Source organism: Ranitomeya imitator, chromosome 1 (genome assembly GCF_032444005.1).
Source record: "Ranitomeya imitator isolate aRanImi1 chromosome 1, aRanImi1.pri, whole genome shotgun sequence".
Lineage (NCBI taxonomy): Eukaryota > Metazoa > Chordata > Amphibia > Anura > Dendrobatidae > Ranitomeya > Ranitomeya imitator.
The window spans coordinates 281,048,505-281,064,333 of NC_091282.1; the positions used below are offsets into that span (position 1 = coordinate 281,048,505).

The 15,829-nt window shown below is 47.4% G+C and overlaps 1 protein-coding gene across 2 annotated transcripts in view; it reads left to right on the top strand.

Annotated features, from left to right (window-relative positions):
* The window catches only part of LOC138669066 (E1A-binding protein p400-like), a 242,603-nt gene that overhangs the window by 159,844 nt on the left and 66,930 nt on the right, over positions 1-15,829 (top strand). For both annotated transcript variants that reach the window (XM_069756070.1, XM_069756071.1), the window contains 4 exons: positions 4,647-4,730; positions 13,262-13,393; positions 13,546-13,590; positions 14,000-14,153. In XM_069756070.1, the coding sequence (XP_069612171.1) occupies positions 4,647-4,730; positions 13,262-13,393; positions 13,546-13,590; positions 14,000-14,153 (415 nt within the window). The remainder of the gene's footprint in view (positions 1-4,646; positions 4,731-13,261; positions 13,394-13,545; positions 13,591-13,999; positions 14,154-15,829) is intronic.

Sequence of the window (15,829 nt, forward strand, 5' to 3'; positions counted from 1 at the left end):
GGGAGAGCTCGGAAGGGAAGGAGCGCTATTTGACTTTTCAATGCAAAATTGACAGGAATTGAGATGGGACGCCATGTTGCGTTTGGAGAGCCACTGATGTGCCTAAACATTGAAACCCCCCACAAGTGACACCATTTTGGAAAGTAGACCCCCTAAGGAACTTATCTGGATGTGTGGTGAGCACTTTGACCCACCAAGTGCTTCACAGAAGTTTATAATGCAGAACCGTAAAAATAAAAAATCATATTTTTTCACAAAAATTATATTTTTGCCCCCAATTTTTTATTTTTCCAAGGGTAAGAGAAGAAATTGGACCTCAAAAGTTGTTGTCCAATTTGTCCCGAGTACGCTGATACCCCATATGTGGCAGTAAACCACTGTTTGGGCGCATGGGAGAGCTCGGAAGGGAAGGAGCACCGTTTGACTTTTCAATGCAAAATTGACAGGAATTGAGATGGGACGCCATGTTGCGTTTGGAGAGCCACTGATGTGCCTAAACATTGAAACCCCCCACAAGTGACACCATTTTGGAAAGTAGACCCCCTAAGGAACTTATCTGGATGTGTGGTGAGCACTTTGACCCACCAAGGGCTTCACAGAAGTTTATAATGCAGAGCCATAAAAATAAAACAAAATTTTTTTCCCACAAAAATTATTTTTTAGCCCCCAGTTTTGTATTTTCCCTAGGGTAACAGGAGAAATTGGACCCCAAAAGTTGTTGTCCAATTTGTCCTGAGTACGCTGATACCCCATATGTGGGGGGGAACCACCATTTGGGCGCATGGGAGGGTTCGGAAGGGAAGGAGCGCCATTTGGAATGCAGACTTAGATGGAATGGTCTGCAGGCGTCACATTGCGTTTGCAGAGCCCCTAATGTACCTAAACAGTAGAAACCCCCCACAAGTGACACCATTTTGGAAAGTAGACCCCCTAAGGAACTCATCTTGATGTGTTGTGAGAGCTTTGAACCCCCAAGTATTTCACTACAGTTTATAACGCAGAGCCATGCAAATAAAAAATATTTTTTTTTCCACAAAAATTATATTTTAGCCCCCAGTTTTGTATTTTTCCAAGGTTAGCAGGAGAAATTGGACCCTAAATGTTGTTGTCCAATTTGTCCTGAGTACGCTGATACCCGATATGTGGGGGGGAACCACCGTTTGGGCGCATGGGAGGGCTCGGAAGGGAAGGAGCATCATTTGGAATGCAGACTTAGATGGATTGGTCTGCAGGCGTCACATTGCGTTTGCAGAGCCCCTAATGTATCTAAACAGTAGAAACCCCCCACAAGTGACCCCATATTGGAAACTAGACCCCTCAATGAACTTATCTAGATGTGTTGTGAGAACTTTGAACCCCCAAGTGTTTCACTACAGTTTATAACGCAGAGCCGTGAAAATAAAAAATCTTTTTGTTTTCCCACAAAAATTATTTTTTAGCCCCCAGTTTTGTATTTTCCCAAGGGTAACAGGAGAAATTGGTCCACAAAAGTTGTTGTCCAATTTGTCCTGAGTACGCTGATACCCCATATGTTGGGGTAAACCCCTGTTTGGGCACACAGGAGAGCTCGGAAGGGAAGGAGCACTGTTTTACTTTTTCAACGCAGAATTGGCTGGAATTTAGATCGGACGCCATGTCGTGTTTGGAGAGCCCCTGATGTGCCGAAACAGTGGAAACCCCCCAATTATAACTGAAACCCTAATCTAAACACACCCCTAACCCTAATTCCAACGGTAACCCTAACCACACCTCTAACCCTGACACACCCCTAACCCTAATCCCAACCCTATTCCCAACTGTAAATGTAATCTAAACCCTAACCCTAACTTTAGCCCCAACCCTAACTGTAGCCCCAACCCTAACCCTAGCCCTAACCCTAGCCCTAACCCTAACCCTAGCCCTAACCCTAGCCCTAATCCTAGCCCTAACCCTAGCCCTAACCCTAACCCTAGCCCTAACCCTAGCCCTAACCCTAGCCCTAACCCTAACCCTAGCCCTAACCCTAGCCCTAACCCTAGCCCTAGCCCTAACCCTAGCCCTAACCCTAGCCCTAACCCTAGCCCTAACCCTAGCCCTAACCCTAGCCCTAATGGGAAAATGGAAATAAATACATTTTTTTTTATTTTTCCCTAACTAAGGGGGTGATGAAGGGGGGTTTGATTTACTTTTATAGCGAGTTTTTTAGCGGATTTTTATGATTGGCAGCCGTCACACACTGAAAGACCCTTTTTATTGCAAAAAATATTTTTTGCAATACCACATTTTGAGAGCTATAATTTTTCCATATTTTGGTCCACAGAGTCATGTGAGGTCTTGTGTTTTGCGGGACGAGTTGACGTTTTTATTGAAAACATTTTTGGGCACGTGACATTTTTTTATCGCTTTTTATTCCGATTTTTGTGAGGAAGAATGACCAAAAGCCAGCTATTCATGAATTTCTATTGGGGGAGGCGTTTATACCGTTCTGCGTTTGGTAAAATTGATAAATCAGTTTTATTCTTCGGGTCAGTACGATTACAGCGATACCTCATTTATATCATTTTTTTATGGTTTGGTGCTTTTATACGATAAAAACTATTTTACAGAAAAAATAATTATTTTTGCATCGCTTTATTCTCAGGACTATAACTTTTTTATTTTTTTGCTGATGATGCTGTATGGCGGCTCTTTTTTTGCGGGACAATATGACGCTTTCAGCGGTGCCATGGTTATTTATATCTGTCCTTTTGATCGCGTGTTATTCCACTTTTTGTTCGGCGGTATGATAATAAAGCGTTGTTTTTTTGCCTCGTTTTTTTTTTTTTTTTCTTACGGTGTTTACTGAAGGGGTTAACTAGTGGGACAGTTTTATAGGTCGGGTCGTTACGGACGCGGCGATACTAAATATGTGTACTTTTATTGTTTTTTTTTTTTTATTTAGATGAAGAAATGTATTTATGGGAATAATATTTTTTTTTTTTTTCATTATTTTGGAATATTTTTTTTAATTTTTTTTACACATTTGGAAAAATTTTTTTTTACTTTTTTACTTTGTCCCAGGGGGGGACATCACAGATCAGTGATCTGACAGTTTGCACAGCACTCTGTCAGATCACTGATCTGACATGCAGCGCTGCAGCCTTCACAGTGCCTGCTCTAAGCAGGCTCTGTGAAGCCACCTCCCTCCCTGCAGGACCCGGATCCGCGGCCATCTTGGATCCGGGGCTCGAGCAGGGAGGGAGGTGAGGAGACCCTCGCAGCAACGCGATCACATCGCGTTGCTGCGGGGGGCTCAGGGAAGCCCGCAGGGAGCCCCCTCCCTGCGCGGTGCTTCCCTGCACCGCCGGCACATCGCGATCATCTTTGATCGCGGTGTGCCAGGGGTTAATGTGCCAGGGGCGGTCCGTGACCGCTCCTGGCACATAGTGCCGGATGTCAGCTGCGATAAGCAGCTGACACCCGGCCGCGATCGGCCGCGCTCCCCCCGTGAGCGCGGCCGATCGGCTATGACGTACTATCCCGTCCAGGGTCAGATAAGCCCAGGGCACCTCGACGGGATAGTACGTCTAAGGTCACAGAGGGGTTAATATTAGGTCTAGCAGTGCCCCCCTTCTTGTTGGGTCCTGAACCAGTTGTGAAAGGTAATTGTCTCTCATAGTTGTCAAAAACCGATTACCTTTGCTGGAACTGCAGATTTCCATTCCCCAATCTATTTCAGGGTAGTTGAAGTCCCCATAATAATGACTTCTCCTTGAGTCGCAGCTTCATCTATTTGCTTTACGAGGATATTCTCCATTGCTTCCATTATTTTTGGAGATTTATAACAAACCCCTATCAGTAATTTATTATTTTTTCCCCTCCCCTTATCTCCACCCACAGGGATTCTACATTTTCATTAAATTCACCTATATTATCGCGCAGGATGGGTTTTAAGGACGATTTTACATATAGACACACCCCTCCCCCTCGCTTATCTGTACGGTCATTTCTGAACAGGCTATAGCCCTGCAAGTTAACAGCCCAGTCATGGCTCTCATCCAGCCACGTTTCAGATATCCCCACAATAGGAGGAACAGGAAGCATCTGACAGTGGTTTACTTACTACAGGAACAAGGGACTGAATGAAATCCAGCATACCTAATTCTGCTGATACCGAGTCGGACTGAGTGGATAATCAGCTAACATCTAATGTGTATGGGCATCTTAAGACTAGCTCACAGCATATTCTAGTCAGTCCCCACACAAAGCACTGGCTACAGCCAGGGCTGTGGAGTCGGTGTCATAGAAATTGAGGAGTCTGAGTCGGATGCTTACCGATGCCACAGCCTTGGTTACAGCAGCTTTCTCAGGATTTTTTCTTAAAATGTTTTCATAAAATGCCATAGTGGATAAAGGAGTCTAAAAGGTAACGTTTCTCCTTGTGGAGAGTGACATACCAGGTCTGGCATTGAGATTCTGGTTTGTCTTTTATCCCAAGTCATATTGCAAGACTCGTTAAAGGGATTATTATGACTTGTAGGATCGCTGCTTCCAACAGGTGGCGCTATAGAGTTCAAGTCCTCTGTCTCTCTGAAGAGGCAATTTGCATATAGTGTTTAAAAGGATGGCTACTTATTTTTCTTAGAAGTGCAGATATCATTAACCATGACTCCTGCTGTGTCTTTCAGCTAACCCCCATTGAGAAATACGCCTTGAACTACCTGGAGGAATTCTATACCTCAAGTGCACCTGAAAAGACAGAGAAAACAGAGGTCAGTGTATGTTGCCCCATTACTTGTTGGAATAAAATAGTTACACATTAACTCCTTCAGTATCTTGATGTTGTTTGCTAAACTAAGACTTGTAGTTCTCTTGTACTCAAGTGTACGGTGTGCTGCTATAGCCCTGTATGTATTTCACCTGGCTAAACCAAAGAGGCGCCCCCAGCCATCAGCATTCAGTGCACATGACCTGGTTCCCTGCTACAACACACACAGTGCTGCTCACCATTATTGGCACCCCTTCATTTGTTTCATAGACTGTACAATATCTTCTGAAATAAATGGAAATGTACCATAGTTTTATCCTCAGGATTTTTTAATTAGTGGTCCAGAGCAATCCAACATTAGAACATTGATTTTTCAAGTTACATGTTGCAATTTCAAAGAAGAAACAGAATAAACAGCATGTGCAGCAATAAAGGCACGCCTAATTAATACTTGGTTGCACACCCTTTGGCATTGATGACAGCCTCAAAACATTTCTTGCAGCCATCTATAAGCTTCTTGCACTTCTCAGCTGGTATTTTCTCCCACTCTTTCTTTGCCGTTTGTCCAAGGTCTTTAATGTTTGCAGAGTTCTTTTCCCAATGGCAGATTTCAGCTCACCCCAAAGATTTTCAATGGCTATTTTAAAACAGTCCATTTTTTCTTTTTCAACCATTGCATGTGTGCTTTGGGTCATTGTCTTGCCGGAGCACCCATGATCTTCGACTCAAACCAATTTTCTTTCTCGCTTCATTGGGGACGCAGGTAACCATGGATGTATGCTGCTGTCACTAGGAGGCTGACACTATGCAAATAGAGAAGAAGTAACTCCTCCCCGGCAGTATACACCCTCCGACAGGCACCAGGCAACTCGGTTTTTGCTTGGTGTCTGTAGGAGGCGGACCTGGATCTAACCCCAGATCCGCATTTCTTTTACAGGGATTTGTTGTTTGTTTTTAATCATTTCCCCTTTCTTTTTCAGCTGGGCAGGACTTCGTCCGCTGTCACCCATTCGGGTGTTCAGGGTGACCTTCTTCTCGGTGGCCAGTCCTGCCCAGTTCCCCGGACGGGATTCCCCTATCTGCCCGTTCCCCCTCTTCGCAGGCGGACGTCGGGTCTGATCTATCCTCTCAGTCGGCATCTGACTCTGATGCAGATCAGACTTCCGGAACACAGGAGATGGTTGATAGCCTTATTTCGGCTATTATTCAGATGCTTGAACTTAAGGAGGATGAGGCAAGCTCTCAGGACGTCTCCATTGCGTTTAAACGGATTAAACGTCCCTCTAGGTTTTTTCCTAATCATAAGGAGTTTGACAACACTACCTCTACACACTGGGAAAACCCTGGCAAGCGTTTCCCTGGCAGGAAACGGCTTGACGTATTATACTCTTTTTACTCCGACCTTGTCTCCAAATGGTCCGAGTCTCCTAAGGTCGACTCAGACAGTTCTGTCTATCCCAGACGCGGCTTTCCTTAAGGACCCCACGGACAGACAGATCGAGGCACTAGCAAAATCGGCATTTGAGGCTTCCGGAGCCTCCCTTTGCCTTAGTTTCGCCTCGTCATGGGTAGCCAAGGCTGTGTCAGCTGAGGAACTGTCCGAATTAGCGGATCAGATTTTGCTGGCAGGAAAATACCTCATGAATGCCTCCCTTGATGCAGCGGCCTGCTCTACAGGGCTAACGGCAATATTGTCGCCATTTGCTGGATTCTTTGGCTAAAGGGGTGGAACGCTGACCCCGCTTCTAAGAAATCGCTCACTGGTCTACCTTTCCAGGGTTCCAGACTCTTCGGCACCCAACTAGATCAAATGATTTCGGACGCTACGGGTGGTAAGAGTACCTCTTTACCCCAGTCCAAGCCGAAACGTCCCTTCAACAGGAGGGGCCCTCAGTCCTTTCGTCCCTTTCGGTCTTTTGCCTCTTCAGGAAATCCCACCCAGGACCGTTCCTCGTCACAAGGGGACAGAAGAAAACTTTCTTTCAGGCCTACACCGCGTTGGAGAGCCAAGAGCCACCCCGCAAAACAATCGGGATCTCGGGGCCACAGGTTTTCTAATAAATGACGGGTCGCCCCCACCTGGAACTCCTTCCAGTGTGGGAGGCCGCCTTCTTCTGTTCTCAGAAGTTTGGCTTTCAGTAGTCGACAACGCCTGGGTCAGGGAGATCGTCACGTCAGGCTACAAAATAGAATTTTCTTCGCCCCCAGGAAGCCGTTTCATGCTCTCTCGTCCTCCCATACAGCCCTCTCATCTCCAAGGGCTTCTCCAGGCCGTCGAGTCACTCCTCACCTCAGGAGTCCTAGTACCTGTGCCTTTTTGCGAATGATTTTCGGGTTTTTACTCAAACCTGTTCGTGGTTCCAAAAAAGGACGGCTCTCTTCGGATTCGGCACGTCAAAATGGAATCTCTGCGCTCAGTCATCGCGTCCATGGAGCCGGGAGAGTTTATGTGCTCAGTGGACATTCGGGATGCGTACCTTCACGTTCCAATTTGCGTACAGCATCAGAGGTTCCTCCGGTTCGCGATCCACGAGCATCATTACCAGTTCACGGCCCTCCCTTTCGGGCTGGTGTCTGCTCCCAGGGTCTTCACGAAGGTCATGGCAGCTGTCATGGCCATTCTGCGCTCAAAGGGGATCCTAGTAATCCCATACCTTGACGACCTCTTGATCAAGGGCTCGTCTCATCGGGATTGCAGCCAGAGCCTCCAGCTTACTCTGGACTCGCTAGTTCGCCTCAGTTGGTTAACCAATTACCAGAAGTCTTCCTTGATTCCAACCCAGCGTCAGGAGTTCCTGGGCATGGAATTCGACACCTCTCAGGCTCAGGTCTTCCTCCCCAAGGGGAAGTTCCTTTCTCTTCGTCGGGGTGTCAGAGCACTAAAGGGCCCGAATCTTCCGTCTCTCCACCTCGCTATGAGGGTTCTGGGGAAAATGGTCGCTTCTATCGAGGCGGTCCCCTATGCCCAGTTCCACTCTCGTCCCCTCCAGCTGGCCCTTCTATCTGCCTGGGACAGGAATCCATTTTCCCTGGACCGTCCCTTTCGCCTCTCTTACAAGGTGAGGCAGTCCCTCTCTTGGTGGACGCTGTCCACCTCCATTCTGCGCGGTCATTCCTCCCTCCCCACTGGCAGCTGATTACCACCAACGCCAGTCTCCAGGGTTGGGGAGCGGTCTTTCTCCACCTCACAGCCCAGGGCCGCTGGACGGCTCAGGAGGTGTGCCTCTCTATCAACCTCTTGGAAATCAGAGCAATCTTCCTAGCCCTCATCCGCTGGGAGCCCCTCCTCTCTGGAAAGCCGGTCCGCATTCAGTCGGACAACGCCACAGCCGTGGCATACATGAACCACCAGGGAGGGACTCGCAGCAGTCAAGTCATGACGGAAGTGGCAAAAATTCTCAGATGGGCGGAGGTTCACGTCCCCTCTCTGTCAGCCGTCCACATTCCAGGGGTTTACAATTGGGAGGCCGACTTTCTAAGTCGCCAGGGCATCGTTGCGGGCGAGTGGTCTCTTCTTCCCGCAATCTTCCGCCAGATTTGCCAGCGGTGGGGCGTTCCAGACATAGACTTGATGGCCTCCCGGGCAAACCACAAGGTTCCCCAGTACGTGTCCAGATCTCGGGATCCGAGGGCCGTCGGATGCGACGCTCTCGTGATCTCGTGGGCCCAGTTCCGGATGCCCTATCTGTTCCCGCCTCTCCCCTTGATCCCAAGGGTAGTAAAAAAGATCAAGACAGAAGGAGTCCCCGTACTCTTGGTAGCACCAGATTAGCCTTGCAGGGCCTGGTACGCAGAACTGGTGAACATGCTATCGGACGTTCCGTGGAGGCTTCCGGATCTTCCGGACCTTCTTTCGCCGGGGCCCCTCTCCCACCCGAATTCTCGGTCTCTGAATTTAACGGTATGGCCGTTGAGGCCGCGGTCCTGAAGAACGCGGGTTTTTCGCACTGCGTCATCCAGACTATGATAAGGGTGAGGAAACCGGCTTCCTCGCGTATTTACCACAGATGTTGGAAGGCCTTTTTCCGGTGGTGCCAGGAAAACAATCTGTTTCCTATGACCTTTTCCCTTCCTTCCCATCTCGGCTTCCTTCAAACGGGTCTAGATTTGGGTCTTACCCTTAGCACCTTGAAGGGTCAGATTTCCGCTTTATCCATTCTTTTTCAAAGAGACCTAGCTTCCCTACCTCAGGTAAGGACCTTCATCCAGGGGGTTGCTCATATAGCTTCCCCTTACCGTTCTCCTGTCAAGCCTTGGGATCTCAATCTCGTCTTAGACGCCCTCCAGCGGGCGCCCTTTGAACCGCTTCAGGACGTTTCCTTCTCGCTTCTATCCTGGAAGGTAGCCTTTTTGGTCGCCATCACCTCCATCAGAAGGGTGTCAGAACTGGCGGCATTATCCTGTCGTTCTCCCTTTCTAGTCCTGCATCAGGACAAGGTGGTTCTTCATCCGGTTTCTTTTTTCTTACCGAAGGTAGTCTCATCCTTTCACTTCAACGAGGACGTTGTCCTCCCTTCCTTTTGCCCTTCCCGGGTTCATCCCTTGGAGAAATCGCTTCACAAGTTGGATGTGGTCAAGGCTATCTGGATTTACCTCGCCAGAACTGCCTCTTTTCGTCAGGCCGATCCTCTGTTCGTCGTCTCGGATGGGCGTCGAAAGGGACTTCCCGCCTCCAAGTCCACGATTGCTCGTTGGATCCGTTCGGCGGTTCTGGAGGCATACCTTGCCCAGGACAAACAGCCTCCTTCGGGGGTGAGGGCTCACTCTACCCGGGCAGCGGGAGCTTCCTGGGCAGTTCGTCACCAAGCTTCGGCCTCGCAGGTTTGCAAGGCTGCTACGTGGTCATCCATGCACACCTTTGTTAAGTTCTACGGGGTGCATACTTAGGCTTCCGCGGACGCGAGCCTGGGTAGGAGGATACTGCAGGCGGCGGTTTCTCACCGGCCGACCTAACTCCTCTTTTTCTGCAGAATATCCCAACCTAGGGACAGCTTTTGGACGTCCCATGGTTACCTGTGTCCCCCAATGAAGCGAGAAAGAAAGAGGGACTTACCGTAAAATCTCTTTCTTGGAGCCTTCATTGGGGGACACAGCACTCCCTTGAAGTTGTACCGTGTTGGCTAACGTGCCGTTGTTGTGGGTTGGTACATAGGTTGAGTTTTATATTACCTGTTCCTACTACTGCTTTTGCACCAACTGAGTTGCCTATCGGAGGGTGTATACTGCCGGTGAGGAGTTACTTCTTCTTTATTTGCATAGTGTCAGCCTCCTAGTGACAGCAGCATACACCCATGTTTACCTGTGTCCCCCAATGAAGGCTCCAAGAAAGAGATTTTACCGTAACAACCAAAAATCCCTCTTTTCTTACACTGGGTAGGACATTCTAAAATCTCTTGATAATTCTCAGATTTTATGAACCCTGTGATACGGTCAAGGCCTCCAGTACCAGATGCAGCAAAGCAACCCCACAGCATTAGGGATCCTCCAACATGCTTAGCTGTTGGTAGGGTGTATTTGTAAGCAGGTAAAGGGATGCAGGGAATGCAGAGCAAGGATTAACAGCGCGGTTTAATTTATAACAATAATGAACTCCTCGCAGCGAGGTTACTTGTAATTAACAGTAGAATTATGGAAGAACACAACAGTCTTATTATTAAACTTCACTTATCGTGACCTCTCTGCTCCTCATTCGCATGCAGTCTGATAAAGAGTTGAAATACCGGCAACGGCTGGCACTGTGTCCTCAGGCGTAACCCGCCAACACATGATCCGGGTTTCTGGTGGCAATGGGCGGTCACCGGTTTTGCCCGTTGAGCCCCATGTCCATTAAACTGTAAAGCCAGGGTGGGAAGTGTTGTAGAAATCTCTATCCGGTGCGTGCTCCATTGCACGCCTGTCAGTGAGGAGGGAACACACCTCACAATCCGGCACCTGTCACTCTCTTCTCAATGCAGGCACCGCACACTGTTTTTCTAAGCACCCGATGCTCTGCATGCTCTCTGACTGTCGGAGGCGCTCAAGTACCCTTGGCCGGGTCTCACCTCCGTACCTTCTCTCACTCTGCAGTGCGTGAAACACGTCTCCCCTTTTCTCTGCCGATGGGAAACTTCCCCTTTTTCCCAGGCTTCCTGCTCTCCGCCCGGTCTCGCCACGCCCTGTCTCACCAGATCATGGGTCCTGTCCGGTTACCCATTCTTTTTTCCCGGCAACACTGGATGCAGCTTCGCAACGTCACAATTCAGACCTAAATCCCATTGAGAATCTGTTGCATGACATGACAATTGCTGTTCACAGACGCTCTCTATTCAATCTCACTGAGGGGCGGTCATTTTTTAAAATGGTCTTTTCACCAATTTTTTTTTGTTGTTGTTGAACTGAACATACCATGTAATGTTTTTCTTTGTTTATTTTTTTTTGCCTCTCCATTGCAGACAAATTAGAAATCAAAGTACTTGGCATCTAATTAATTAACTTGTCTTAAGTTCCAAGGATGTTATTAGATGGTTTACAATGGAGCGTGTACTTCTCCCTTTAATAAGTTGCCCAATCAAAAGCAGGCAGCCACACAGCAGAAAAAGAGCACACTCCCATCATAGCTAAAGTGTCTCAGTGTGAAATACAAAGCTACAGATCTGATCTCCTGGTATAACTTTCTGCATGATTAGAAAGCAGAGCTGAGTTTAGCTTTGTCATGTTACAAGCCACAAATCCTTCCATCGGCTCTTATCGTCTCCTAGCACTGTAAGCTCTGCTGTACAGTTCCCCCTCACACTGCCTGTCTAGAGATGAATCACACTTGTAAATCTTGTGCTTACAGCATCCTCTAATACCTCAGCAGAGCTGGGGGTCATTACATCTCAATCAGAAGTAGCTTTTTGTGCTTTCACTGCAAAACAATTACAAATTATTTTTAACAAACACATTTATAACCGAACGTTAATTCCACTGAATCCATGGTCTCCCATAATAAATCAAAAATAAAAAGCAACCATATCCGTCACCTGTCCGTCGTTCTGGGAATGCAGCCTCAGTAACCTCGATGACATCACCGCTAGTCACTGATCCTGTGCTCGCAGCAGCTCATTGCTCAGCGGTTTTCAGCCTGGACAATCGTATCTTGGCACCGTCTAGGTTGAAAACTGTTTATCCCAGACATGGGTTACTGCATAGGACAGAACGACAGACAGGTGAAGGAAATGTTTTTGTTTTCTTTTTTTTACAGGAGTGTTTGTTATTTTTAAATAAAAAAGTAAAATTGTGTGTTTTTTTTAAATTTCAAATAAAGGACTTTATTCTGTCTGTGTGTTTATTTACAATACAACTATAGGATTAGTAATGGATAGGTGTCTTATAGACTCCTCTCCATTACTAAGCCATGGGCTTGATGTCACCGGACAATACAAAGGTGACATCAACCCCACAAATATTACCCACTTACCACCACCACAAGGCAAATGGGAAAAGCCGGGCAAAGATCCAGAATTGGCGCATTTAAGAGATGCGCTCTTTCTGGGCGCCTGCAGGCTGCTATTTTTAGACTGGGGGGGGCAATTTCCATGGCCCCTTACCAGCCTGAGAATGTTAGCCCCCAGCTGTCTGCTTTAGCTTGGAAGGTTGTGAAAAATCGGGGGGAACCCCACTCCATTTTTTAAAAATTATTTCAATATTTTAATAAAAACGGCCTGTTGACCTCTCTATTCTTGATAACCAACCCTGCAAAAGCTGTCAGCTGAGGGTTGCAGCCCACAGCTGTTTGTTTTGCCTGGCTGGTTATCAATAATACAGGGGAATCCATGCCGTTTTTTTTTTTTTTTAATTATTAATTTAGAGCGCAGGCTCCGGCTAATCAATACTCCTATACGCAGCTTCTGCACTCAATGTTATTAGCGACAGAAGATGTAGGTTGATGGGAGTAGTAGTCCCATCAGCCGACGCCTGTGACTGGAGGTAAACTTTTTAGCTCCTTCACAGTTGCGGGTTCACGCTGTCATCTGACAGCGTGAGAACCTCAGCGCTCTGACCGGTGGTATTAATCTTAAGGCCTATCAGAGTCGGCAGTGACAGCGTGAGAAACATGCGGTGTTCGGGATGCTGAACCTGGACAATAACATGGATTTCCTGGTGAAGTCCGTGTTTGGGGTCTGTGCCCAAACATTAGGTGTTTCATTACAGACCCCGAACTGTGCTGTTCAGGTTCGCCAATCTCCACTCCCAAGCAAAAAGGTATTCTAATTTATGAGAATTCTTTCACTATTGATATTTCTTACTTTTTGTCTGTGGTCTAAGGGGTAACGTTTCTCCTTATAGAGAGTGACATGCCTGACATGCTACCCTGAAACACGTTTCTGTAAATTGAGATTCTGGCTTGGCTTTTATCCGAAGTCATATGGCAAGGCTCGTTAAAGAGTCAATATTGACTGTTGACTTTTAGGATTCCTACTTACAATAGGTGGAAATAGATTTCAAGTACTCTTCTTCTCTGTAGTTTCAATTCACATATTCCCTTTTTGAGGTAACATATTTGTCTTCTAAAAGGATCTAAACATGGCAAAGAAAAAATGGGAAGTGCAGAAGTTAAAAGAAGACAAGGAACAGGAAGAGAAAATGGCCTTGGAAGAAGCAAATGAAGAACTACTGACCTACACCAGGGAAGATGCATATAATAAGGTATACAATAATGTTTTTTTCTGTTCCTTAATGTTTATGCAATGGCCTATTAATCAGTAATGTCAGTTAGTTATGGCTTATAATGGCTGGCAGTATAATCAGAAAAAGGAGTCCAACCATCAAAGAATTAATTACCTTTCTGTCTCCACCAGGAATTTGTCTACGACAATCCGGAGGGGCAGACTGAAGTGATGCCAGTAAGTGTCATAGACTGTTGGGCCGCATCTCACTAGGATATTGTAATACTATGAAGCTGTGCATCTAACACAGGGGTGGGGAACATCAGGCCCCTGGGCCATTTATGGCCCTCGATGACCTTTTATCAGGCCCCCGAGCAGATTCTCAGGGACCGCATTCTTGGGCATGGAGGTGTAGTTTGAGTACAACCAGCTCATTAATTTCTTCTTGCTCTGTTAGCACACACATGCAGTGTTCACTACTGAACACTGAAGGGCATGCAATGAAAGATTACGTCCTAAAACCACTGCTAGAGTCAGGATGTACTTTGTGGGCGGAGTTTGGATGGTATAAATATCCAAATGGCCCTTGGCAGAAAACAGATTCCCCACCCCTGATCTAACACATTGTTTGCCATTTGCTGCTTAGATCTGGACACCACCTACTCCGCCACAAGATGAGAATGACATTTATATTGACTCTGTGATGTGCCTGATGTATGAGACCAACCCTATCCCAGAATCGAAACTGCCCCCAGTCTATGTGAGGAAGGAGCACAAGAGACATAAGACTGATCCTGCAGGTTTGTGATGATTATATACAACTAATATAGTACCAACCAATACTCTGTCATTATGTTTGTAGGCCAGTGTTTAAAGGGATATGGCACCTTTATTTCATTAGCATTCACATTTACAGTATATAATCCATAGCATGGCTCAGGAGAACAAAATCAGAATTAATTAGTAGAGTTGTATGTATAGCACAGGCTTAATACTCTTCAAGGATGATGAGGAAAGGGGCCTTGTAAGATCTCTCAGTATATGGTAACCCATGGAGGCTATTGGCAAAATGTTATTCCAAGGAAGAAGGTAAGGAAAGTAGAGAACCTGCTATATATTAAGATGAAGTGCATATTAAAGGGAATCTGTCAGCAGGTTTTTGCTGGTAATCTGAAGACAACAGGAGATAGAGGCTGAAACACAGAATTCAGGGACGTGTCAATTTTGAAAGTGCTGCTGTTTACTAACTGTGAAGGATTTATCACTAAGAGATCAATTAGTGCAGTCTAACAACACTCCCTCCTTCTGTGATAAGCAGCTCACTGTCTATGAACTTTGTATAGACAGAGCATGGTGGGGATGAGGCCAGCTTTTTCTGCTCTGCTGTATTGCTAAATCTAAAAGCTTTGATTGTGTCAGAATGGCTGCACCCAGTAATTTAAGGCTACGTTCACACCGGGCTTTGCGGACGGCTGCATACTTCCTCCCTGAAGGTCCGCCCACTTCTGCACTTCCATTTAGGTCCGCCTACTTCTTCATGTGTCCTGCGTACCTATCTTGGGTACGCAGGACATGCGGATGTATGCGGATGCGTAATTTTGACGCGCCGACAGATCGCAGGGGAACACAACTTGTCCCATCTGGGGGAATGAACCCCTAGAATGTACAGAGGCTCTTATGGCGTCCGTGCGGCCCTCCCTGCATCACTACTGATAGAAAGCGGTCATGGAAGGAGGCGGACGGTCCCTCTCCACCTCCTTGACAAAGGGATAGTGGATGGAGGGTGTTCCCTGCACCGTCCACACAGCTCCTGACCTGCCGGCAGAGTGGAGAAACCTGCGATTCCCATCGTCCGATCATCAGTGGAGTGAAGCCGGATCAGTAATTGCCTGGGTTAGGTGCGGCAGGGGGGCCGGGGTAGTCCCACGCTTCGGGTGCATTCCGACCGGCACCGGAAATTTACTCTTCGGCTTCAGCCTAGGCTAGGCTGCAATCTGGTCCCCACGCTCCGTTCCGCGGTCCTCCGGGTGCTCTCTGGCCAGTGCCGGGAATTTACTCCCCGGCTTCGGACCAGGGTGTGCCGCAATCCGGAAGCCCCACCCACTAGCTTACGTCACGCAGGCGGCTCCACCCATATTTTTGGCTCGTTCAGGACGAGATTCTCCTGAGATTCTCGGCGGCCATCTTTCCACACCAGTGGATCTCCACTGTGTGGGACTCTGGAGCGGCTGCTTGTGGAGTTCTTTCTCCGGGAGCACCCTCGGAGGACATCCTTTCTACAGCCCTAGTTCAGAGGAGCGCAGGGCACCAGGAGGACCATCCTTGCAGGGACATAGGACCTGGGTAAGACCTGAACTGCACTACAGATATTGGCCCTTCTCTGCAGTAATTCCCTGGCAATCCTCCCTATTGAGACATATTAGCAGGGAGACATCTGGGGTACACTATGTCATCTAAGACATCCAAGAAGGCTAAC